The sequence below is a fragment of the Prionailurus viverrinus genome, chromosome D1, assembly GCF_022837055.1.
Source record: "Prionailurus viverrinus isolate Anna chromosome D1, UM_Priviv_1.0, whole genome shotgun sequence".
NCBI lineage: Eukaryota > Metazoa > Chordata > Mammalia > Carnivora > Felidae > Prionailurus > Prionailurus viverrinus.
The window spans coordinates 16,260,817-16,287,940 of record NC_062570.1 but is presented as its reverse complement, the minus strand read 5'-3'; the positions used below and the strand labels follow the sequence as shown (position 1 = coordinate 16,287,940).

Sequence of the window (27,124 nt, the reverse complement as noted above, 5' to 3'; positions counted from 1 at the left end):
TTTTTTTTAATAGGAACTATTTTATTTATTTGTTTATTGATTTTTTGAGAGAGGGCATGAGCAGGGGAGAGGGGCAGAGAGAGGAGAGAGAATCTTGAGCAGACTCCACAACCAGGGTGGAGCCTGATGCGGGGCTCAATCCCACGACCCTGGGATCATGACCTGAGCCAAAACCAAGAGTTGGACGCTTAACTGACTGAGCCCCGCAGGGGCCCTGGACAGTAGGGTCTTGAATAGATCTCTATACACCCACATTCACAGCAGAGCGATTCACAATGGCTAAAATGTGGAAGCAACAAGTATCCGTGGATGGGTGAATCAATCAGCAAACGGTGACATATAAATACAGTGAAATATTATTCAGCCTTAAAAAGGAAGGAAATTTTGCACTCTGGTACAGCATGGATGAATCTTGAGGGCATGATGCTAAGTGAGATGAGCCAGTCCACTTATCGTATAATTCCATTTACATGAGGTACTGAAAGTAATCAAAATCCATACAGACAGAAAGGAGAATGGTGGTTGCCGGGGGCGGGAGACAATGGGGAAAGGGGAGTTTCAGTTTCACGAGAAGAAAAGTTATGGGATGGATGGATGGTTGCACAACGTGAATACATTTAACACCAGTGAATTGTACACTTAAAAATGGGTTACTCTGGAAAAAAATAAGGTTAAATTGATAAATTTATGTTATGTGAATTTTACCTCAATAAAAAAATTCATCTGTTTAAAAAAAAAAAAAAAAGAAAACAATGGAGCTCCTGGGTGGCTCGGTCGGTTAAGCATCCAACTTTGGCTCAGGTCACCATCTTGTGGTTCCTGAGTTCAAGCCCTGTATTGGGCTTGTTGCCAGCATGGAGCCTGCTTCAGATCCTCTGTCCCTCTCTCTCTCTCTCTGCCCCTCCCCCGCTCACTTGTGTACGCGTGCGTGCTCTCTCAAAAATAAGCATAAAAAAAAAGAAAAAGAATACAATAAAGTACTGATGCAACATTACAGCAGAGAGAAAGCTTGAAAGCATTATGTTAAATCAAAGAATCCAGAGGCGTCTGGGTGGCTCAGTTGGTTGAGCGTCCGATTTCGACTCAGATCACGATCTCGTGGTTTGTGAGTTCAAGCCCTGCATCGGTCTCAGTGCTGACAGCTCGGAGCCTGGAGCCTGCTTTGGGTTCTGTGTCTCCTTCTCTCTCTGCCCCTCCCCGGCTTGCACTCTGTCTCTCTCTCAAAAGTAAATAAACATTAAATAAATAAATCAAAGAAACCAGTCATAAAAGGCCATATAATTGTATGATTCCATACAAATACCTAGAGACAGAAAGTAGATCAACGCTGGTGGGTGTTGGAGCTGAGGAGTGACTGCTAATGAGTATGGAGTTTCTTGAAGGGATGATGAAAACGTTCTGGAATTATACCGTAGTGATGGCTGCACAACTCTGTGAATACACTAAAAGCCATTGAACCGTATGCTCTATTATTATTATTTTTTAATGTTTATTTTTGGGAGAGAGAGAGACAAAGTGTGAGCGGGGGAGGGGCAGAGAGAGACGGGGACACAGAATCCGAAGCAGGATCCAGGCTCTGAGATGTCAGCACAGAGCCTGATGAGGGGCCCAAACTCACAAATCACAAGATCATGACCTGAGCTGACGTCGGATGCTTAACCGACTGAGCCACCCAGGTGCCGTGAACTGTATGCTTTAAATGGGTGTGCTGTATACTATAAGAATTCCATTTTCTTTTTTTAAAAGTTTGACATTTTTGTAGAATCAACTCTGCAGTTTTAGACCAACAAGCTACCAGAATACTCTGAGACAGAGTATTCAGAATAAAATGACCACTGCGGCCGTTACCTGCAAATGAGAGCTGCTTTAGGCGGGCATTTGATCGAGCTTCCTGGACTTTATCTGTCAGTGACTTCCAGGCATCTGTGCAGAAATAAAATATTTGGTCAACTACTTCCAACACCAATGGCATGCACAAACGTTGAGCTTAGAATCCCTACAGGGTGAAAACACCCTTCTAAAATGGTTTTTTTGTTTTCTTAGTTTTAATGTTTTCCGTGCATAAGAGGCTGGGCAGGGGCACTACCCAGCAGTGCTTCCTCCTGTTAGAAAGGAGGTTCACACCTTCTGAAAATGACCCCTGAATCCCCACAGCATTCACATCCCTCGATGGTAGTCCGGGTCCCAAACCTGAATGTATGGTGTTACTTCTATTCCCAATGCCCCTGAACAAAACAGTATTAGCATTAATGATTTAACCCAGACTCTGGGGAGATCTTTACCTCTGTTCCTTAAAACTACGAGGTATGACCAGAAAGCCTCTTCAGTCCCTTCCAGCTCCAACTTAAGATTCTATGATCTCCTACTGTCTGTTGGACTTGTCACCAGCACATCACGCTCAATGTGTTGTATGTGGCACTCATACACTCAACGTAGTTTTTTTTGCTCTCCTTACGTATCTTTGTATTTATTTATTTATTTTTTATTTTTAGTGACCCAGGCCTGAATCTTCAGTCACCTTCTCTCTCTGCTCTCCGTATCCAAGCAGTCATGAAGTATGTCCATCCTTCTTTCCTCTCTCTGCCTGCTGGGAAGGGGCTTTATTACCGGACATCTCTACTGTAGCTATGCTCTCATCGGCGACCTCCTGCCACCTCCATGTCTCTAATTGAGTCCACCTTACGTTTCTTGAAATTCTGCTTTTATTTCACTTTTCCAGATTTCCAAAGGCCTCATGGTTTGGCACTGAACGCCCTCCAAAACTTGTGCCCAATTAATCTTCGCAGTTTTCTATCTCACTACTACCCCATAAGGATTTCGAGGTCCTCTCCCACGTGAGGATGCTCTAAACCCACCACATGCAATCCTAACTGTGCGTGTGTCTCTTTTTAGAAAGCCTTTCCCATTTCTCTTTTCCTAACTCAAATCCTATTATCTCTTTTAATGGGATCTTCTATTCCACCATTTTCCCTGGGTTCAATAACCCTAACTGACCCACAGGGATCGCTCTTTCCTTCCAACTCCTCTAGTACTTCTTGCCTAGAGAAAGTTCACTAGTTCTTCAACAGCTAACGAACAAGAAAGTAAAATGCCAGCCCTTCTAGGAAGTTCCCTGTTGAGTAAACTGTAAAAGCAAACAGACATTTACAAAACAAAGTTTAAGCTATACCGAGAAGCATTTAAGATTCCTAAAGGAGCAGAAAGGAAGGAGTGGGAGTGCTTATCTGCCTCAGAAGGTCAGGGAAGACTTTCCAAGCAGAACCCTGAAGGACAAGCTAGAGTTCACCAGGTATACCAGGGTAGAAAGAACATTCCAGGCAGAGCGAAGAAACGGAGAAGGCACAGGGGTGAGACAGAATGGCAGTTAAGGTACACAAAGAAATCACAGAAGACAAGGCTGGAGAGAGAAGAGGTCTCATGTGCTCAGCTAAGTTATGGATTATATCTCTCCAGGAACTTAAGGACAAGTTAGATGTATAATGCCTTCGAGTATCTTCCATAACACCTCGCACAAAACTACCCACATCAGTGGTACTAATTAATGTACGTAAGGGCAGATCTGGCTGAGTCAGGGCCTGAGCTAGTGAGACAACCTGTTTTTTTTTTTTTTTTTTTTTAAAGTAATCTCTATACCCAACGTGGGATTCGAGCTCACAACCCCGAGATCAAGAGTCACATGCTCCACAAAGCAGCCAGCCAGGTGCCCCCCAACCTCATCGAATCCACTCACCTTCGATACTTTCTGCACAGATCTGAAAGCCATCATCACTTGAAATTTCAAAAACAAGTCCTTTCTTGGGCTTTTTCTCAGCAATGCTTTCCTTTCTTTTCTGTTCTTGCTGGAGCCAAAGCATCAGTGGAGAGCTGAAATTGCTTTCTTCTTCTTCCACTGTTTTAGGTTCTACAGGGAGAAAACAGATAGGGGCCAAAGTGGTTGCATTAGCAAACAAACACTTACTGAACACTGATACGTTATCTCCAAGCCTAACAACATTCCATGGTTGGTAGGATCACTCCCATTTACAGATAACAAAATCTGAGGCTCAAAGCCGTGGAGCAGCCTGCCCTAGGTCATAGCTGGAGACCGACAGAAACGGATTTTTTTTTTTTTTACCTGAAGTCATGCTGTCTCTGTGGTATGACTTCCTGGTATGACAATTTGATAGTTTTTTTTTTTTTTTTAATTTTTTTTTTTAACGTTTATTTATTTTTGAGACAGAGAGAGACAGAGCATGAACGGGGGAGGGTCAGAGAGAGAGGGAGACACAGAATCTGAAACAGGCTCCAGGCTCTGAGCAGTCAGCACAGAGCCCGATGCGGGGCTCGAACTCATGGACCACGAGATCATGACCTGAGCCGAAGTCGGCCGCTTAACCGACTGAGCCACCCAGGTGGCCCAATTTGATAGTTTTTCAATAAGCAACTGCCCCCAGTAGGGTCAAAGCTAAAAACTAATAATGATGGATATGAATGAAGCACTAGGCATCGAGGCACTCTTCTAGGAACTTCCTGTGTATTAACTCAGAGAAACCTCACAGCAATCCAGTGAGGGAAGTGTTATTATAATGTACGCTTCAAAGGCAAGAAACCCGAGGCAGAGAGTAAGTAGCCCAAGTTCATATAAGATGAGATTTCAACCCATATGGCTCCAAAGCCTGCCACCAACCCCCCCACACCCCCGCCTTCTTGCAGAAGGAGGTGTATCAGTTCTCCTGAGAAATCAGCCAATCAGCAGAATGGGATCACATCCCAAATGTTACACTTGAGCATTTTCTCTAGCTGCCTCTCTTTTGAGAAGTTCCCTCGATGAAAACGGGCAAAGCTTTATACCCAGACCTTACTAATCTTGAAGTAACCAGTTCTTTACTGACCCAATTCATTAGCACAGATGATGGAAAGTGCTATGGAGATGCATCTGGGGTTGTGACCAGATATATGGCTTTCTTCGGTGACCACTGAGGGATGAAGTCAGGTAATCGCTAGCTAGTAAAATCACACTGCTGTAGAGCAAGTGGAACAGAAGACTACTTGACAGCTGATCATAGAATATGTAGTAGACGGGCACTGGACCGGGAGACAGACGCTCTGAGGTTTAGTCTACACCTCTGGCCAATCACTTAACTTCTTTGGAGCTTAAGATTTTTTAATTTGGAAAGCTAGTAGATAACGTAGGCAATTTTTATAGTACGTTTGGCTTTGGAATTCTAATTCTAACCTGTTACCTACCCACGTACCTGTACTTTCTTGTTCATTTGCTGAATTTTGTGTTGTCTGAATCTCAGGAAGAACTTGCCTAAATGAAAGGAAAATCAAATGTGAGATGTAACATCAGCTAGCTCTTTAATTCAAAGATAAAAACTGTCCACAGTCTGCCATACTGTTGTATGGGCTATATGAAACAACTACTAGAAATGAACCACAGGATGATTTGTGTATTACCTGTTGAATAAACACCATCACGCTACTATAAGGTACATAACATAAAACTATCTCTTATGAGATTCTTTCCCAAATAGTGGCATTAAATTTCTGCTTTTGCAGTTTGCACATTATATCCTTGAAATTTTTCTCATACCCTCGGTATTAGGAAAAAAGCAGTTCTGGAATCACTGAAGTTAACTGATTTAACCAAAAATAAAAGCAAGCTGCCCGAGCCAGAAAACCACCACCAGTTTCCCTTTTCTTAAATTAAATAACATTTGGAAACAACCCAAATGCATATCAATAAGGGGCGGTTTATCTTTTTTTTTTAATTAATTCATTTATTTTGAGAGAAAGTGCAAGCAGGGGTGGGGCAGAGAGAGAGGGAGACAGCGAATGCCCAGGCTCTTCACTGTCAGAGCAGAGCCCAACTCGGGGTTCAATCTCACGGCCATGAGATCATGACTTGAGCCAAAATCCAGAGTCGGACGCTTAACCCCCCGAGTCACCCAGGTACTCCGATAAGGGACTGTTTAAATAAATAACAAAACAAAACAAAACCAAGTACAGAACAGTATGTATAGCATTATTCATTTTATGTAAAAAAGGCATATACAGGGGCGCCTGGGTGGCTCAGTTGGGTTAAGCGTCCCACTCTTGATTTCGGCTCAGGTCACGATCACGTTGTTTGTGGGATCGAGCCCCACGTTGGGCTCCGTGTTGACAGCATGGAGCCTGCTTGGGATTCTCTCTCCCTCTCTCTCTGCCCCTCCCCCACCCCAATAGATAAATAGATAAATAAACAAACTTAAAAAAAAAAAAAAAGCTTTGGCAACAAAAATAATACAAATCAGGAAGAACTATTTTTTTTAAATGAGGTGGACAGAACTGAGGGCTTAACCTTAGAGAAATGATCTGCATATTTACCCTGTGGTCTGCCCACACTCCTTTTGGGACGACTGTTCCACATCAGCAGTCCCCTGCTGCTCAGCCTCTGCTCCTGGAGTCCTGGAACGGAACCATTTGTATCTTTTCAAGAAAAACCACCAGGAAACATGTGCCAAATGCACAGCTCAGTCTAAAGAAATGCCTCTACCATGAGGATCTGATAACATTCACGAGCTGAGAAAACTAATCTGTGGTGATACAGGTTAGACAGTGGTGATCTTGAGGGCGTACTGACCAAGAGAAGGCACAAGGAGGCTTCTGGAACTCTAGGAACGTTTTAGATCTTGATCTGCATGGTGGCTACGCGGGTGCACACATATGTAAAACTTCACTTGTGTATTTTACATGCATTACACCCCACGCTAGTGTTCTCAAAAGGGACTTCATGAGGATCTACAACAGGTGGCTTTGCCCTCCGGACGGGAATAATCGCCCTTCAGTATCCTAAGCCTCAGCAAAACAAAAACAAAAACAAAAAGACAAACACCAGCCCCCCCCCCCCGTCCCCCAGAAAACCAAACGCCAAGAGCAAACAGCAGCACTGTTTTAAATCAAAGAGTAATTAGAGATGTGGTTCTATCCCAGAGACAAACTGCCCACGGATGGAACTAAATTTTGCTCTAGAAATCACTGCTGTGAGGGGAAAAAAAATAAAAAATTAAAAAAAAAATCAAAGTCACAACCCAGAACACCCCGAGCAATGCAACACGCCCCTCCCAGAAGACTGCCACTGCCCCAGCCTCTAGTCCCGAGCACAAGATCCCGCCCACCCAGCAGAGCGGATATTGGCATCTCTCACCCTGTGACTGAGGTCAGGGATGTCGCGCTGGCTTCCTGGTCTGGAATGTGTGCTTCAGAAGAACTGGTCCGCGAATGGGAAACTTTGTGCTTCTTGCCATTCCCTTTGTCCAAAGGCAGCTGAATCCGTTTGATTTTTGGTTTGGGTTTGGTGGGACCCGGCACGGAGGGGCTTGCTGACTGCTGCCCAGAGGACGGAGAGCCCCCAGGAGAGGCTGAGCTGGCTTGCATAGCTGAGGATAAAGCCTTGTTCTGCTCCAGCCCCACGCTGTTGGGGGCATCTACTGTCTGGGGAAAGCTGGCTCCCTGGGTCCCTGGAGCAGAATCAAGATCACGCTGGGAAGGGAGAATCCCAGTTTTGCTGGCAAGGAGCTGGTTCACGTGCTGAAGCTGATAGTGTTCTTCTGCTTCCCCCGGAGGCGAGGCGGCCGTTATGCCCGCAGTCTGAGCAGAGGGGAGCACGCAGATGCTAGATGCCGCTGTCATCGCGGCAGGAGGAGCCTGGGATGTCCCCAGTTGCGGAAACATTCCTGAACTTGGTGGTAAAGCCACAGGCTGGTCCTGCATCCCCAGGCTCTGCTGACTGGCTTTGATTAAAAGGTTGCTTATTGAGCCAATATCCGGGGTGCCGAGCAGCCTGGGGTTGGTTAACGCGACATGTCCCGGAACTGACGCACTACTCGTGGGGGTTGTCGCGGTTTGCATGGATACAACGTTCAAGACGGAGGAACCGGATGCCAAGCCAGACACAGGCCCCGCGGTGAGGTGGCCAGTGTCCTGGCTTATTGTTGATGCGCCCGCCGCCGCCGCGGCAGTGCCTCCCACACTCTGCGGTAACAGCGGAGCCTGTTCAAAATACATGATGCCAGATTTAGACCTTTTTATGATGTTGGGGACAGTTCGGTGAGATGAAGTGTTAAGTGAGCCCAAATCTAGCAGATTGGGATGATTTGGCAGCTGGGAGGGTGTGAAGTTAATCAGTGTCATGTTAGAAACCACATCGGAAGGGGCAATGTTTGAAGGGTTGCTAGAGGGAGCGAGTTTTTTATTCTTTCGGGTCTGCAGACGAGATATGGGTCTTTTCTTGAGTCCAGAGGATGGAGTGGCTACTGTGGTACTGAGGTCTGTCCTCTGGCTGGCTTCTGAAACCAAAAGTTGGGGATCTGGAGGAGGCTGAACCCCAATAAGTAGGCCTGAAGGAGGGCTGTTGATGTTGGGTGGGAAACTACTTTGAGTAGCTGCGGGGAAGGAATGTAAGTGCTGGCGATGAGACATGGGGAGCAATCCTTTGCTAGCAGGAGGGAAGAGAGATGGAGAAGTTGGCAAGCTTGGATTTAGTCCCGTGGCTAGGGTGAGACCACTTCCCATGGGCCCCAATACTGAAGTATTTGTCTCCATCACATTGGGTGTAGAACTAACAGAAGAGGTCAATTGGATTTTTTGGGTCACTCCATTTGGAAGAGTTTGGAGAACATAAAGTGGCTGCATGTTCTGGTTAACAACAATGAGTTTCTCAGTGGCTGGTTTCAGGTGGGGTGGAGTGGTCTGGACAGCTGCATTAGAAATCTGAGATGGGCCAGGACTCTCGGTAGAGTTGGGCACATATTTCTGGTTCTGGATAGGAACAGTAGGGGAAACAGGTACCTGAAGGCCGGGGGTGCTACTGTTTCTAGTTAAATCCTGATTGTTGCCATGACCCTGCTCCACTGAACCACAAGGAGGGCTGGAGATGTGGTCCGCGTCCATGTGTCCTTGGATAAAATGATCGGGAGTCATGTGGCCTTCGGGCGTCGGATCTACTCCGGGACTCAGCAGTGCCGAGTCCCCTTCAGAGGAGGCCACAGACTTCTCTGTGATGGTCACCCTCTTCTCTCCTGAGTCGGAGATCACAGCCAGTCTACTGGCATTCTGGCTGGGGACCGTGGGACTCCGGGTGGTCAGGACGGACAGATCAGACGGCAGCTCCAGGGGCAGCTCGAACTGCTCCTCTGCCGAGATAGAGGAGGAGACGCTACTGTCCACAGGTTCTGTCGTGGGCAGCTGCTGAGAAAACACTTCGAAAAGACCCATGTCCTTTTCCCGGTTACTGTCGAGACCCAAGCCTTCACCGAGATTTAGGAGTTCCGACGAAGAGGACTCTGGGCTCTCGCCCAAAGCCTGCATGGATGGGGTATTCTTTAGGACGAAGTCCATGATGTCCGAGGGCAGGATGTTCCCACAGTCGTCGCTGTTGTTGTTATCCGAGTCCGATTTCAGGAGCTCGGTGTTGTAGGTGTCTAGTAGGTTCTTGTCCGACGGGGTGCTCGTGTGGACTCTGCGGCTTGACTCCAATGAGCTGAGCTGAGCCTCCAAGGAATCCTGCCCCTGTGTTTTAACTCTGCTCACAGAGTGGCAGTTATCCATCTTTGGCTCATTTTTGTGGCCCACGGAACTCTTAATGACGTGCTCTTTCTCGCCGGCGTCTTCAGGCCGCTCCATCTTTAAGTTCTCCGTTCCGTTTTCTTTGCCGTTTCTCTTTGGAATCTGGCTGCTCTTCCTCGCTGTGGCTGTGACGCTCGTATCGCTCTCTGTGCCGTCATCGACACCATCCAGCTGAGAAATCTTCGGGAGGTCACACTGTTCTTCCTCCCGAAATAGATTATGGGATGCCAGCCGTTCCTCTCCGCCTGAAGAAATCACTGTCCTAGTGAAATTGTAATAATACAAGTCATCTTCATCAGAAGTGCTTAGGTCATCGGCCCCATCCACCTGTCCCTCAGCTGATCTCTTGCCTCGTTTCTTCCCAGTTGAGCTGCTGTAGAATGGAATGTCTTCTTCACCGTAGGATCTTACCCCATAGAGTGGGGTGAGCCCGAAGAACATGTTAGAGCGTGCCCGGGCACTGCGACGGGGGTATCTCCTCTTGAAAGAGCCATCCTCCTGAGGTTTGGGACCATCCGGAAGCATCAGGTTTCTGTCCTGAACCGGAAGATTCTGATAATTGTTACTTTGAGAATCCTGGGATGAGGTATTATTGGGGCTTGGCTGGGCCACTGGACCATCTCCTGGACTTTCAGAGGCTGAAACTGGTTCTGTTGGAGACGCTGACTCTATTTGCAGAGGGGAAACGGGACTACTTTCTTTCAGGGTATTCTTGGACTGGCCCTCACTTTCCATTTTGAGAGGCGTCAGTGTCACTTTGACCGTGCGTTTCCGGGGTGTCTGTAATTCCTTGGCAGATCCTTCTACTTGCATGGATGGAGCTTTGGGGACTCCTGGAATAGACAGGACTTTGTCTCCAATCTTATCAGAAGAAACATTATTACATGGTCGTTGCCCCATAAATTCTGGAGTCAAAACTTCATCAACAAACTCCGGCTTTGGGTTTCCTTCCTCACCGGTGGTCACCTGACCAGGTTCCAAAAAAGACTTACTGGAATGTTTTTCTTTGAAGGTGTCTTTACAAGACTTTTTCCCTTTCTGTCTCCTGTCCCTGGAACTAGATCCCACATGTTCATTGACAATGGATGACCTGTTGCTCACTCCAGATAGCTTCAAGGTTTTGACTTCCGCATCTTCCTCGGGAGAGGGGTTTACTGATTGGTTCGAGTCTGCGTGTTGGTCTCGATCGTTCCTTTGCCCTCTCAGATGGAGTGGGGGGAAGGAGAGGGCCTCTTTAGAAGAAAACGGCACCGAAGAGAGTTCAGCAAAAGTGCCGATCTTGCTAGCATTTAATTCTCCAGATGCTGTGTTATGAAGCTGCGGGGCCAGCTTGGGAATGCCAGGATAAGCCACAGCATGTGCAGATCCCTCTGAACTCTTGGAACCTGGCACTTTGGCCTTCTCTCCCTTCAAAGAGGAGCTCTTGGATGCCAAGTCGGAAGCACTGGAATGCTTCATTTCTGAAGATGAAGATCCGTCCAAGTGACTGGTTTTAGTGCCCATAGTAACCACTGTCCTTTGCAAATTTGAAGAGGTGGGAGTGTTTTGCCCTAAGTTACTGTTTGAGTTCAGCGGTCCTAAGACATGATCAACTGCTTTGGCACTTGACTCAAGATCTGTGGCAGTCCCGATGGCGGAGACTGAGGGAACACTATTCCTGGAGTAAGAACTCCCAGTTCTCACTGGAGACATAATCCGGAGTTTAGACCGCTGGGGTGACAGGGAAGAAGTGCTGTGTCGCCTGGAGCCAATGCTTCGGAGTCCAGAGGAGAGTAAAGGGTCACCCACTGTGACTATTTCATGAGTGGTTGGGGTAGGACTTCCTGAACAAGAGAGAGAAAATAATAGTCTATTACAGAGAGGGACAAACGTGCGGTAGCCACTGCTTTCAATGACTCGGCAATGACTTTTCACTGAAAACTGCAACGATCAAGATTTTCAACGAGCCAAAGTCACTGAGATAAAGTTGCCTGCAAGAACCACAGGCTAATCTTTGAGCTAACCTTTTTGGGTCAAGTTCGTCAACGAGGTAGGTCCTTTACCTGCAGAAGGCAATGGCCGACAGCCAGGGGATCTCTGTGTTGGAGAGTAACTAGGTGTTCGAATCCTAGGGACCTTCGAGATGACATGATAAAAACAGGAACCAGAGGTTTGCGAATGAGGTCGGTCTGGTGAGGGAGGACTTATAATTTCAGCTGTGTTCTGACTTTCTTTAGATGAAATTTCTGTGGTAGGAGAGAAACACTCGTTACTAAAAAAAAGTCCAATTAAAATATCCATCAAATGGGGGTGCCTGCCTGGCTCCGCGGGAGGAGCATGCACTCTTGAACTCGGGACTGTGGGTTCGAGCCCCACGTTGCGTGTATAAGGTTCCTTAAAATTTAAATCTTAAAGAAACAAAATAAAATAAACAAACACACCAATAAAAAGTAAGCTATTAAGGTAAAAATCAAAATAGAAACAAATGACACCTCCCAGAGGGATGACGTTTTTCTGCCTTCAATCACGGTACTCCCAAAAATCAAACTCAAGTCCCGTCTCGATTAAAGTCTCACCTGCAAAAGACGTGGGACTGTGAGCGATGGTCCTGTTTTCATCGTGCTCCACAGTGCTGTTGATATCTGGCTCTACAACCGGAGGACGGCACTCCACTATCTTGCACGTGTACACACAGCGCTTGCGAGCATCCGTGGTACTCCAGTACACCCTGGAACACCTGGCAAACAGATCCATCAAAATCACCACCAGCGAGAGTACAGAGGCGGGGACGAACACGTGCCCAAACCTCTCCTCATCCTCGGTTCCCTGGCCTCCTGGGTTGACAGAATTCAGCTTCACTTCATGGATTCTTATTATAGATCCCCCTGGCTAGGCCGTTCCAAGCTTTTTGAAATTCTTGGTTTTTCCTAGTCTCTCAGAAAATAGCATAACATCTTTTTTTATTGTAGCGTAAGCAGGAGACAAAAATAGTACAAGATCCTAAAATGCAGAGAAAGAAAAATACTAACTGCTACAAGAAAGAGTTCTTGACCTGCGGGAAGGGATTACTGCCCCGCCGGGTGTACGAAGTGAGGAAAGAGCAAGCCCGAAGTGTTTCCTTTGGGAGAAAAGCCCCACAAGACAAGGGAAATGTAACTGCTTCCAATCTGCGGGATGCTGATGGAGCCTGGTTTATACAAAGGGCTGCCGGCTAAATGCAGAGTATAGACTGTGCTGCCAGAATTGGAATGCAGAATAAATTGTGAGTATATATAGCAAAATGAGACTCCAAAATGGGAGAGCTAGAAAAGGAATTTTAAATTTATACTGTCAGCCTGCTAGAAGTTTCAGACATTTGCTTCACATGGGAAAGATGATAAATTCTCACTGGAGAATATGATTATTATTGTGGGGGGTTTATATTTTTGGACTGAGGACAGAGGCATGAGGGGTTTGTCTGATCCACTACAACAATCTGGACTTCTGAATCCAGATAAATGGAACTCTTAAGAGACTGACCTCACGTTTTCTATTTAGGTTTTATTTGGAAATGATTCTGAAAGCATGCCAATAGTACTTTCCTTCTATACGTGGATTTAGCAGACATAAACTGATACTTTAGGCCCAATCTACAAGAAGTAGCAAAAAACGGAGTTAATTTGCAGTAGCAGTTAAAAGTAGCTAACAAGTATGGCTCTCCATTCAACGACCTGCTCATGGTTCGGGGTGCTCAAGCTGCGGGGGTTGGGGTCTTCTCTCTACAGTGCTACTTACTGATATCCGATAGGAAAAAGCTTATCTTCACAGTCAGAGAGATCATTCAGAATTCCTAAGCAGTCAATTGTCATGGAGCCTGACCAAGGAAAGGAGAACTAGTTAGAAGAGATAATGAGAAGGCTCACTTTTAAACCGGAGACCAGAAAGTACCCCAGTGATACACGGAGCCTTCCCCAACAACGGAGGCCCATGTCATACCAATCATCATGTGGATATTTTCTGGTTCCAAGCCATTGAGAAACTTCCTTCTCAAGCTGATTCCTTCAAAGTCCACAAACACTCTTCTAAAAACTTCAAATCCATTCTCAGGAACCACCTAAAATGAAAATACGGCTGTTAATAGGCTGCCCCTTTACACATTATATGCGTGATACCGATTCTCTCAGAGGGCAAAGTACAGAACAGATCTCAAAATCACCCTGCTGTTTCACAGGAGGACTTCTGTATTTGCAAGAGAAGGTGATTCTAGGAACACACAGTTGGAAGGTAACACAAAGCTTACCATCTTGCTGTCCTCAGCCTGTTTTCCCTGAACTCCTATAGAATTCGAAAAGTAACGGAAGTTCTCACCTCGCCTTTGATCAAATCCCGATGTCGTTGGCAATATACTTTCTTATCATCCAGAAAGACACAGTTCTTGGCGCGAGAACACATGAAGTGATAGTTGCTGGTGCAGGATGTAAGGCAGCAACCCACAGTGGCTCCTGGCTTTTGGCAGAATTCACATCTCTAACCATCCAGAGAGAACAGAGGCCTAAGTCAGACTTTCAGAGGTTTTAAGCCACTTTCCATCTCTAAAGAATTATCCCATTCTGCGTTTCCTACAATTCATTTCTTTTATTGGTAATTGAATTATAGAGAAATGATATGAGCCATAAATCCTCCTCTACAAATCCTCTCTCTCCCACTGCCCCTAGGCCCTAGAACTATTAAATATCACAATTTGATTTAGAACTTAAACCAGTTTTGTTTTTTTTTTCTAGTATGCACGATTGATTTAGAGAAGACAAAATTTCGAAGACTGATACTACAAACATCATCTTGTTAGAAAGGTACTATATCCAAAAGAATTCAGTTCTGGAAAGAGTGTACCGATCAGAAACATAAGGGTTCTCTAGTTACTAGGCTTATTAACAGATTAAATTTATCATATGATTCAAAGACTTCCTTCAACTAGCCTGTATGTCAGCACCTTATTCTGTCAATCACAGCCTGGGCTCCTCCCCACAGAAGACTTCGTCCTCTCTATGCAATTGACATGTTTACTTTGCATGTGCTTTTTGTTTGCTTGTCTCTCTCCCTTTTTCTTTCTTTCTTTCTGACAATCCTTCATCTTCTTCCCTCCTTCCAAATATAGTTGTTAAAAATTTTACTCCTTCGTGGCCTTTTCGGACTACTCTCAGCTTCTACTGATCATTTTCCACATCCCTCTTCCTGTGTGTATCTATGTGGGTTTATCCTATGGAACCACAGGGTGTTGATTCAGCTGGGACCTCTGAGGTCGTTTTGTCTAAATCACTTAATAAAGTAACACCCTTCTTGCACAAATTATCTCCCAAACTAGACAGTACTTTGTTTTCTGTTTCTTTTGTACCATCCTCCAGGGGTCAGAATAGCAATCTGCCTATAGTATACACCACTATTTGCTGCTGGCTAACCATTCTGAAGGCACTACCAAAAGCATCAGCGAGGTAGCATTTAGCCAAGAGAAAACACCTGGAAACAGAGAGAGGATCTTTTCTGTAACATTTACACAGGTCTTACCAGCTGTTTGCCCCTGATCACAGCCATGTGCACATTCTTTAGTGATCCATCATCGTCTTCAAACACTTCTGCTGACCACAAAGCGCAATTTACATGTGTCCACTCATTTTGGCCAATGTATAGCAAACGGCCAGCATCCTGTGAAATCAAGAGATTTCTTTTTTCTTTAAAGAATATAATGCCAAAGAAGGTTTTCCTTGGTATTAGCTTTATCTCAGTCAAGGTAGCATCAACAGTAATTCTTTAACTTGGGGATGCACGCAAAGACCAAAAGTCATTTTTCGATGTTTCTGTTTCTACTTCTCACCTTTCTAGATTACCTCTTCCATGGACTGGAAATATTTTACAAACATAGGGAACAAAAACATTAGCAGTACATGGTAAGTTTATGAAAGTGCGCACTGACTTCTTTAAAACCGTATTTCCAAGCCAGTTCTCTTAGCGTGCGTTTCTTTCTTATAAAACCTTTCTTATTGTAAGCTTACTATGGGCCAGGCACTAAATAAAGCTTGATGAACATTATTTCCTCTAATCCTTATAACCCACAGTGGTTACGTATTATCATTATCCTCATTTTAAAGATGAAACTGAGAGTCGGGGAGGTTAAGCTCCTCGCCAAGGTCAATAAGTAGGCAGCAGAGTAGAGAAATGAATCCAGGCAGCCTGCCAGGGCTGGGGATCTTAACCACTCTGCTATCCTATGTTAAACACAAGCCTTTAAATATGCAACTTACATATTTTATGGACTCTCATAAAATCTTTTTGAGGAATTTCCTGTAGAAATTATGAGACATCAGCAGGTTAATTGAAGGCAAATCATCTTTTAAATGAAAGAAAAGAAAAAACCCCAAGTGCCACATGCCAGGTGACAAACATTCGTTAAATAAATGGCACCCAGTCATCAAATTTAGACACAAAGGACACACAGTTCATGTGACCATCTGCTAAGTAGGACCCCTTACACCAAGGTACTTACATTAGCACTGTCATCACCATACATCAAACACAATGCACATTGTCTATTATCCTCGATGCCTGGGGGTGGATTCAGTTCTGGACTATCTTCTCGACTCCTATCAGTACCTTAGAACCCAAAAGACAACCAGTTAAAATTGGCAATACTACGTCTGATTTCCAGGAAGAAAAAAAAAACCCACTTAGGCTTCAATAGCCTGCAGCTTATAAAATAAACACTTTCAAAAAGTGTTCAAAGTTACGTTATCTCGCCATCTGTTACAGCGGTTCTATCGATTTCTTGTTATCGGTCCAAGCTAAGCGAAAACGATGATTGTATTACATTTAAGGATGACCTCGAAATTTCTTTCTAATATGCAAGTGTATTAAATTTAGATTCACGAAGTTGATCATTTGCATCTAGAGAGAAATGGATAATGACTCATTTGGTGCCTTACTCAGAATTGGTGGTGTAGGAGGATGGAGTGGTGTTGGAGAGTCTGGTTCTCCGGGCCCTTTAGGTTTGGGAGCTGGGATGATTTTCTTCATTAAAGGAGGCTGCTCAGTGTGGCTGTTTTCCTCTCGCTCCTGCCACTGAGCATAATTATGGTCAAGTGAAGGTGGAAGCACTGCGTTTGGTAACATCCCACTGCTGAAAATAATTGATTCAACAAGTATTTATTGACCTCCTACGACACACCTAGAACTACACAAAATTATCAAATTCTTGGCATCATCAGGTTACAGCCCCATGCACGAGCCATTCACAGAATGTAAGAACAAGCCACAGATTGTGAAAACGGCCTACATATACAGGATTTTATTATTTAAAAAAATATATCCTCGATACATGACTCTTGGTGAAACTTCCAGAGAGACATGATAACTTTATCAAAGAATCAAAAGGATTTAGTAGAATAAAATTTTTAAGTTAAATATGGAGACTCAAGAGCAGGAGAGAGCACCATTTGAACCAAATAAAACAGACCCCGGTTATCACAAGTCCAAATACTGAGCTACATATATAGCACGTGGATGGTACCTATGCCACAAGTTAAGCCAAATTCCGGAAAACATAACATATAAAGAAAGAAAGAAAATGGGCAACAGACTATAATAAACATTAAGTATCATCTCTAAAGCAGCATCGAAAAGGCATTTCAAATGATTAATTGTTAATATTAAGACCTAGTCTAAAGAAACCTTAATCTAGAAATGTCACAACTCTCAAATTTCTAGCTGATGAGGAGGAAAAAAAAGGAATACCAAGTTTACTTACTTGCTCGATACTTTATTTGGCTCCCAAAACCTAGACTTTTTGACACTGAACCATGGAAAAACACGTTCCATTTGCTAACAGAAAAATAAACAAACAAACGTTAAGCATGTGAACATCCATTTGGAAACCACACGAAAACTAACCACTTCACACCAGCTTCCCTGTCAATATGAGGATGATTTCAGGCCACTAAGGGAAAGATCCATCCACTCTGGCAACCTCACCAATTTCCTCCCAAAGAATCAGAGGAATTAACTAAACCAAAAGATGTTTTACACACATGGCAAAACAAATCGGAGAAGAGAACAAATCCGCTTTGCTCACAGAGTAATTACCCATAGATGCGCATTAAAAACATGAACTATTAATATCATTCACCCGAATAAAGAAGGACTTGACCATGCTGTTGGCTTTTTTAATTTCTGGCTGTCCTCCATCTGAATTAATGGCTGCTTGAATGATCTTCACGATATCATCACTGAACTCCAACTGTATACAAAAACAAAGTATTAATTACTCAAAAAGCAGTGTGGTCTCAAAACCACTTCCTGTTCCCTCCTAAATCACCCAGCACAGAAATCCAACAGAAAATGGACACCCTACTTTAATGCAGTGTAATTTGTCTTTAGCGGAGGCTTTTTGAATTCAGTTCTCAATTAACTTGCGGCAGCCAAGAGAAGCCAGGCTAATAAAGCAAGTATGCAAATAAATTAGCTGTTATCATGGCAAGTTACCCAAATAGGACCATGATTTTTTACTCAGATTAAAATGAATAAAACAACTGAATAGCAAATGTGGACCATGAGATTATAGATGTTCCCATACGTTCTTTTTATCTTAAATTTTGTAATTTTTTAAGTAATCTCTACATCCAACGTCGGGCTTGAACTCACAACCTTGGAGATAAGAGTCGAATGCTCCACTGACTGAGCCAGCTGGATGCCCCATCAACAAATGAATGTCAAATATGGACCATGAGATAACAATCATTCCCATACATCCTTAAAACCATACATTTAAAAGACATCTGTCTATAATAAAGATCCTAGACTGAAAGACACGTTATTCAGACATGATTTCAAAAGGGGCAAACCAATTAACTTCACGTTAGCATGTTCCCACAAAGTTTAAATATAAAAATAATTTTAAGGCAAAAATGATTTTTAGCGAACTCAGATGAAAGCCAAACCAGAGAACCGTTCTGAGACACTACCTCCCTGTCTTCTGAAACACAGAGCTAAGAGAGCTCACATATTTTTAGGTATTTAAATCCACATGACGTTGCTAAATATAATACAAAGCATCTTTTAATGCTTACTCCCAAGCCTCATCCCCCAAAGACCCAAAGAAGCTAAAATGGCACTTGGAATGTTGGTAGTTCGTTGGAGAGACATACCACGGATGTGTAACTCCCTTGGTCCATTTTCCTCTTCACTCCTTCCAGATCTAAAGGCTGCTGCTCCTCCTGTTTGCTGACCTCGGTAAGCACCGGCGGGTCAGGCCCTTCCGGGGAGCTGCGGGAAGGTATGCTCTCCTCCGTCTCAGGATTTAAGTCTGGTGGCTTGGCAGCCTGTTGCCAGGAAAGACAGGTTTCTTTTACCTGACACTGAAAATGAGGCACCCGTGTAAATTCTATTAAAATTAATAAAGATAGCACGGAAGGATTCCTATTATTAAACCTAAAGAACGTGAAAATAATCAGAGATTTCTTAAATAACAGAAAAAGTAATCATAACGAGCCAGTTCTCTAAGACTTTGACCATGAAAGTCTGTGACTTTGAACTTAGAAGCTTTGCCTGATAACTTCCAAACCTCGTATGAAAACATAGACACCGTCCAGTCCCTTCTGAGGAAGACAGAGATTGCAAATGTTCCTATCCAAAATGTGACTTCTATCAAGAGATAAAGCAACAGCCTATCTCTGAGTTCAAGTTATCCGTGTGGTTCTTTCAGCATTTTACCTTGAGTTTCTAATGACTGCTCTACAGATGTATATAGTTCACGACTAAAATAGACAAAAAGTAGTGATTTACAAATTGTGCCCCGAGGAGCCTAGGGATTTCCCAGAGGGAAAGGGTCTCTAGCCACATGACTATCATCTTAGATCAGGCCCTCAATCTCTCTCCTCCCCAGATTGATCTAACTGCCTCCCAACCACTATCCCTGCTTCTAGCCTCAGTCCTCACCAATCCTTCCTCTCTCTTCTAGTCAGAATCATTTTTTCTCTAAAAAAGCAACTCTGATCAGGTTACTCTTGGGTGAAGCTCTTCATTGGTCCCTCTCAGACCCTTCAGAGTAGAAAGTCCAAATTTCTTATCATAACAGCAAAGAAGTTCCCTAGACAAGGTCTTACTCTGGGCTCTAAAGATTTTCTTAAAAAAAAAAACACCTTTTTTTTTTTTCCTAATGGTTATTCATTTTTGAGAGAGAGAGAGAGAGACACAACAGGAGTGGGGAGGGGCAGAGAGAAAGGGAGAGGAGACACAGAATCCGAAGCAGGCTTCAGGCTCTGAGCTGTCAGCACAGACTCTGACTCGGGGTTTGAACCAGATCACGACCTGAGCTGAAGCTGACCGAGCCACCCAGGCTCCCCGGCCCTGAAGGTTTCCTTAATGGTTGAAAGCCACAACAAGTGACTCTACAAAACTAAATGAAGAATGACGCAAAATAAAATCAGAGCAAATAAACCAACATTCCATCACCGGAGAAAACCCACTTCAGAACAAACTCTTAGGAACCGACATGAGACTCGGGCCTACCTGTCGGTAGCGGAGCAAGTGGCTGGTGGTCCGAGAGTTCAGCAAAGCTGTCAGGACTTGCTTCAGAGAGATCTGTAGCTCTTTTTCAAGGGCCAGTCGCCACTCTGCAGGGTGCCGCTCAGTACAGTTCACACAAGTATAGGCCACGCTTTCTGGCAGATTAGATAGAATCTCATACATCTCATCTGGAAAAACAAAAACCTACGATGCTGAGGTGCTCTGAAGGGTGGCAGACAGGGAGAAGAGGACATTACTCCACTGAATTTAATATAAAGTTGTAGGTTAGGAACAGTAGCAAGACTCTAATATCCCCTAGGAACTGATCCCCACATACTGAGCTCCAAAGGGACGCCAGTAACACTAACCCAGGATTTGGTTACTGGAGGATCGACCGGTTACGGTGCCCACCAAAAGCTAGCAAATGAATACTGTAAATGTTTATGTTCCTGATAAACATAACTTAACACGACAGTGTTAGAGACCGAAGTTATTTAAGTTATTCTAGAGACCAAGAAGGGAAATTTAAAACGGCTCCAAGTAACAGCATGGCCGTAATGTTACGTTTACAGATTACTCTGGGGGCTGTAAATGTACCAAGACAGAAGAAAACTGTAATAAAAAAAAAGACTCCAACCTTCTGTACCTGAAAGATTCTCACATTTGGAGTGGACCCAGCGGTCGCACTTCCCACACTGCATCATCTTGCTCTCGTAGTCGTCGTCGTCATAGCACTTGTCACACAGAGGGCAGAAGTTCCCTGTGAGCAAAGCACGCGGTTCAGCGGGGCTCTGGGCCCCGTGCCGGCACCTCTGAGGCTGGGGCTTCTATCTGCCGGAACTTCTTAACAACGCCAGCACAGATCTACGATGGGATGCTCACACATCTGTGCGGCGTCAAGATTATTCTGAGCTCTTAGAACATACCACTAATTCCACTTAGACTCCTTTTCTTTTGGAGTAGCCTCCACATCTAACGTGGAGCTTGACCTCACGTCCCTGAGATCGAGAGTCACATGCTCTATGGACTGAGCCAGCCAGGCACCCTTATTTAGACTCATTTTTAAAGGTCGTGGGGTAGAGTCTACAGACGACACAATAAAAAAAGAATGAAAGAGAGAATTTTCTCTCTTGAACATTCCAAAGAAATGTCTATATTTTTTAAAAAAGGTGAGGATATGGGTGTAAAATAACACAGTTAATTTACACCTCCTTATTCCTAGTGATTTAAGTTAGAGCTTAGAGCAGCACTTTGAAAAGTTCAGCACAACATACAACCTTCATCAATTTGTTTTATCCATAATATCCTCTATCATTCTTAATAGACTTAACATTGATTTGCTTATATTAGTAACTTGCTTATATTAGTATAACTTCCAATAGTAAACTTTGTATCATTATTATCCTCCATCAGCAACACGAGTTTAACGTATTAGTTACTAATTTTTTTCTAGCATATCTATGAAAATAAAATGTTTGACTCAATACCACCTAAAATCACTTCTGAAACAATGAAATGTCTATGTACCTTACTTTCGGAAATAATGGCTCAGAGCATTTCTTTGTGGTTAGTTATTACAACAAGTCCCCTTAATTCTTCCCATATAAGCTAACAAAATATTTCTAGTTGCTGTAATACTTCGCGTGAAGAAAAGAACAAGGCCAGGAATTTAGGAAATGGTCTAAATGGTACCCTTGACAAAATGTGCCAGACTTTCTACTTCACTTCCCTGGAGTGTTCGGTTCACCTCCAGAACAACCAAATATAACCCCTGAAAGTTGATAAAACTGGCTTTTTTGATGTACCTTTAGCAAAGAGTTTGGCACAGTCGTGGCACAGTGAAAAATCATGAGACCACTGTGCGTCCCATCCTTTGCCTGGAGTCGTGGATCCACAGCTCTTGCAACGAACACACTTGGTGCAGATCTGGAAAAGAAAAGAAATTCAATAGGAATTTATTTTTAGTATCTCGTCTCATTTAAAAAGATCTCGGATGCAATCAGTTTCCAGAGTGGACTTCTTCCCTGGGATGGCTTTCCTTAATAATGAGACCAAAACATTGTTACAATGACATCCTTGAGCAAGGCTCTCCCTGTTACAAGGTGCAGGAGCCCCAGAGCTCCATGCCAGTTCGCTCTGAAACAGCACGATGTGTGCACTCACCCAAACTTTCTTTTTCTTTGTGGGTTTGGTGGGGTAGTTTGGTCCCAGGCACTCAGGGTGATAGCTGTTTCGGCACTTATTACACTCCAGCAGCTGCTGTAGGAAATATAAAGGCAGAGGATGAATAGGTACCAACTTCCAGGTATAAAGTGAGTAGGTCATAGACACTTGGAAAGCGCAGTGTAGAGAATATAGTCACTAGGACTGTAACGGTGTCGTGCGTTGGCAGATGGCGACGGCGCTTCTCACGGTGGGCACTGTGTAATGTACAGAAGTGCTGAATCACTAAGTTGCACACCAAAAACTAACATAATATTGTATGTCACTTATAATAAAAAAGAAAATTTAAAGGCAAAGGTGGATATCACATCAATTCACTTGAAACACCTATGACTCAGTGTCCCTTTCATATTTATCTGCAACTAAAGTATAGCACATCATGATAACAGTTTAAATTTTCTCACGAATTATTTATTCTCAGTGAAAGCATGCGGATTTAGGTCCTGCGAAAGGTCCTCGGTGATGAATGTTCTTATCGGGTAGATTTGATTTACTTTGGGGGATTTTACCTAATGACAATGTTTTCTCCTATATGCCCCAAATTAAAACACAAAAATAGGCAATGAATTATACCTAAATAGTCACGCTAGACTAAGCCAACAAAGAAAAAATATAGGTACAAAACCCAAAAACAAACGGCAGAGATGGAGAGAGGGGGTAATCCCCTAAAGAGTTCTATCACTTAGTTTTATACCTTTGTAGCCTGGTGCTGCCTTCCACAGACATGACAGAACTTGCAGCGACGACAACACCAATTTTCCAGCTGGTCCTCCAGAGGGCGCTCGTTCTCTTCTAAACAAAACTTGTGGAAGGGCTCACAACAGACTTGGCAATACACAAACTAGGGTAGATGGGAACATAGAAGTTGTCAAATAACATGAAGAAATAGCAACCAAATCCTATCTATATACTTCAGGCTACAGGAGCCCAACATGTTTTATTCAACATATAATCATTCAGCAATGATTATGTAAAAAAAAAAAAAAAAAGTCCAATATTAGGCATTGCAGGTGATTCAGGGGACTAAAGTAATAACAGTAGAATTAAAAAAATAACTATATAGGGGCACCTGGGTGGCTTGGTCGGTTAAGTGTCCGACTTTGGCTCAGGTCATGATCTCGCGGCTGGTAAGTTCGAGCCCTGCCTCGGGCTCTGTGCTGACAGCATGGAACCTCGACCCTGCTTCAGATTCTGGGTCTCCCTTTCTCTCTGCCCCTCCCCCACTCACGGTCTGTCTCTCTGTCTCAAAAATAAATAAACATTAAAAAATATTTTTAAAGTAACTATATAGATATGTATTTTTTTTTTATATATAATAAATACATTCCCAGATTTAACAGAATGTGGCTAAGTGCCATAAACAAGCTACAAGAGCTATGGGAAGGGGGAAATGGGGAGGTTTTGTGTGTTTGCAGGGGAGAGGCAGAAAGAGAGAGAATTCCAAGCAGGATCTGTGCTGTCAGTGCAGAGCCCAACGCAGGGCTCGAACCCATGAACCAGGACTTGAACCCATGAACTGTGACATCATAACCTGAGTCAAAAGGAAGAGTCAGACACTGAACTGACGGAGCCACCCAGGTACCCTGGGAAGGTTTTAAAGGTTTCCGACAATACACTAAAGACAGTTGTAAGCTCTGGTTTATCCTTTCCATCTGTAATTTTAAAATGATATTTTCATATGGGCATTTTTAAAAATTTTGAGTAAGAATTTTATTTTGCTGGGGCACCTGCATGGCTCAGTTGGTTAAGCATCCAACTCTTGATTTCGGCTTACGTCATGATCTCACTGTTCATGAGTTCAGGCCCTACATGGGGCCTGATACTGACAGAGTGGAGTCTGCTTGGGATTCTCTTTGCCCCTCCCTGCTTGTGCTCCCCCCTGCCTCAAAATAAATAAATAAACTTTAAAAAAAAAAAAAAAAGAATTTTGCCATAACAGAATTATTGGGGCAACTGGTCAAGTCTCAATGAGGTCTATAGATTAGGTTAACAGTAATATACCAGTGTTAATTTCCTGACTTTGATAACTATACTGTGATTACATGAGAATGTCCTTGGTTTTAGGAAATACACACCAAATATGCAGACGTAAAAGGACACGTCTGCAACTTACTCCCAAAGTTTCAGAAAAAAATGTGTCTTCATATAAAATGTGTATACATATTTAACTTCTCACTTTGTAAAATACGGACACACAAAGAGAAAAGGATAAAGCAAATAAAAATATTGACATTTGAGGGGCACCTGGGTGGCTCAGTCAGTTAAGTTTCCAACCCTTGGTTTCGGCTTAGGTCATGATCTCACAGTTGGTGAGTTTGAGCCCCACGTCAAGCTCTATGTTGGCGGTGCGGAGCCTGCTTTGGATTCTCTCCCTCTCTCCCTCTCTCCCTCTCTCTCTCTCTCTCTCTCTCTGCCCTTCCCCTGCTGGCTCTCTCTCTTTCTCAAAATAAATAAACTTAAAAAATTAACATTTGGGAAATCTGGGTGAAGGATATATGGGAATTCTTTGTACTCTAACTTTTCTGCAAATCTGAAATAACATCACCATAAAAAGATTTTTAAAATTCAAATGCCAGAATTCATTAGGCACTGGTAATGTTTTAGGAGTGCAATGCAGGCAGTGGGCTATTCCTTTTCTAATTCAGTTTTTTGGAATCCTGTGGGATTGCTGTGCATAACTACACAATTTAAATTAAAGCAATTATAGTCTGAAAAAAATCGTTTTATCATAGGAGTTGAAGGACTGGTGCTACAAGTTATTCATGTGGATAGCATATGTATGGATGCAAAGTATAAAGAATACATACAAGAGATACAGCGGACCCTTGATGTTATAGACTGAATATTCTTCGCTTGCTCTTAGCCAAAAGGCGGAGAATCAATTATAGACTGGATATTCTTTTTTTTTTTTTAACGTTTTAATGTTTTTTTATTTTTGAGAGAGAGACAAGGACGGAGGAAGGGCAGAGAGATGGAGACACAGAATCTAAAGAAGGCTCCAGGCTCTGAGCTGTCAGCACAGAGCCTGACGTGGAGCTCGAACCCATGAGCTGTGAGATCATGACCTGAGCCAGAGTCGGACACTTAACTGACTGAGCCACCCAGGCGCCCCTACACTGAATATTCTTAATCTCAATAGTATCTAAAGCAACCCCACCACTTAGAACAATATTATAGTTCACGATAGGCACTAATAGATTTGCTTAATGAATGAACACCAGACAATAATGTATAATTTAACATAGCAAGTGGGCAGGGCTGAATCTCTTAGCTAGTGAATGAGTCTCACGGACTGCTCAATATCCACATTACAATCTGGGTTTGGAATTTCGTTATGATACTAAAATACATATGTGATAAAGTAATAAGCGAAGGAGGCATTCTGGAATTGAGGATTGTATGAATGACAAACTTCTGCTTTCTATTTAAATTGTGCTTTTTTTCCTCTCTTACTGTAAAGGTGGCAGATACTCACTGCAAAAGATTCAAAAGGGTAAAGAAAAATAAAGAGAAAACAAGTCAACCATTACCCAACCACACTTTTAAGATTTTGATGTAAATCCTTCCACAACTCTTTCTGAATACATTTTTAAAACAATGTCCAAACCAAAATGGGATCACGCTTTACATACTACTTTGTAACCTGCTATTTTAACTCAGTGACGTGTCAAGGACACCTTTCCATGTCAATATCAATCTGTATTATTATGTAGGACTTCATACTTGCCCTTATATGCATGTCCTATGATTATTTTAACCAAGCCCCCGCTCTTTACTGACAAACTTTTGGCTGTTTCCTATTTTTGATTACTATAAAGAGTACTGAAATAAAGTCTTGTATTTATTACATATATAGAGAAAGGCTTATTATATACATGTACGTATACAATACATGTATATATTATGTACATGTATGTTTATATACACGTGTGTGTATTGTACACGCACACATGTATGTACACATACACCTATTTGCTGATCTAATTACAGCCTTAAGATAAATGCCTGGAGTACCATTGTTGGGTTAGACAGTATGCTCATTTTAAAGACAAATACGTATTTCCGAACAATCTGCTCAGAAAGAAAGACTGTAACATTTAGATTTCCACCAGCGGAAAGTCCCTATTTCCAAATCTTTTTTTCCCACGTGATTTTTTTTTTTAAGATTTTATTTTTAAGTAATCTCTACACCCAACCTGGGGCTAACACGCAACACAAGCTCAAGAGTCACATGCTCCACCAACTGAGGCAATCAGGTGTCCCTTCCCACATGATCTTTTTCATGCTTAATGTCCAATTTTTGTTCATCAGAGGGCTCTAGGACACCTCCCACCATGTTCATTTCTCATTTTGTGAATTACATATTTCTGTCCTTAGCCTTTTCTTTTGGTGGGTGTTGTTCCTTTTTCTTATTAGTTGCCAAGAGCTCTTTATAGACAAGGGGTTTTTGATATTCAATATAAGATAGCCATATCTTTCTCTAGAAGAGCACTGTAACAGTTTTTCCATGTTTGGACATGTAGCAGAAATATCAGAACTCTAATAAAAAGAGTGAATTTAAGAGATGAGACCATTAAACTTTTCACACTCAACACTTTTGCTACTCTACTAAGAGGCAGATTCCTTCATACAACCTCTACAAAATCTTCAAAAATACTTCGGTGGCTGGTTTCAAGAGGAGATACCAGGGCACCTAGAGGCCTCCTGTGGAGCATGCGACTCTTGATCTCGGGGTTGTGAGTTTGAGCCCCACGTTGGGCAGGGAGATTACTTTAAAAATTAAATAAAATTAAAGAGGGGGTAA

At 43.1% G+C, this 27,124-nt stretch overlaps 1 protein-coding gene across 5 annotated transcripts in view; it reads right to left on the bottom strand.

Annotated features, from left to right (window-relative positions):
- KMT2A (lysine methyltransferase 2A) overlaps positions 1-27,124 on the bottom strand; it is an 84,667-nt gene that overhangs the window by 16,414 nt on the left and 41,129 nt on the right. For 2 of the 5 annotated variants that reach the window (XM_047878082.1, XM_047878085.1), the window contains 21 exons: positions 23,015-23,161; positions 22,261-22,356; positions 21,903-22,023; positions 20,735-20,857; positions 20,101-20,285; positions 18,738-18,911; positions 17,720-17,830; positions 17,342-17,415; positions 16,521-16,714; positions 16,085-16,191; positions 15,109-15,246; positions 13,915-14,073; positions 13,543-13,660; positions 13,342-13,420; positions 12,144-12,304; positions 11,631-11,813; positions 7,169-11,411; positions 6,349-6,429; positions 5,235-5,293; positions 3,731-3,901; positions 1,849-1,923 (listed from right to left, as the gene is read on the bottom strand). In XM_047878082.1, the coding sequence (XP_047734038.1) occupies positions 1,849-1,923; positions 3,731-3,901; positions 5,235-5,293; positions 6,349-6,429; positions 7,169-11,411; positions 11,631-11,813; positions 12,144-12,304; positions 13,342-13,420; positions 13,543-13,660; positions 13,915-14,073; positions 15,109-15,246; positions 16,085-16,191; positions 16,521-16,714; positions 17,342-17,415; positions 17,720-17,830; positions 18,738-18,911; positions 20,101-20,285; positions 20,735-20,857; positions 21,903-22,023; positions 22,261-22,356; positions 23,015-23,161 (6,799 nt within the window). The remainder of the gene's footprint in view (positions 1-1,848; positions 1,924-3,730; positions 3,902-5,234; positions 5,294-6,348; positions 6,430-7,168; positions 11,412-11,630; positions 11,814-12,143; positions 12,305-13,341; positions 13,421-13,542; positions 13,661-13,914; positions 14,074-15,108; positions 15,247-16,084; positions 16,192-16,520; positions 16,715-17,341; positions 17,416-17,719; positions 17,831-18,737; positions 18,912-20,100; positions 20,286-20,734; positions 20,858-21,902; positions 22,024-22,260; positions 22,357-23,014; positions 23,162-27,124) is intronic. The other 3 variants (XM_047878084.1, XM_047878086.1, XM_047878083.1) reach the window with 2 other exon arrangements.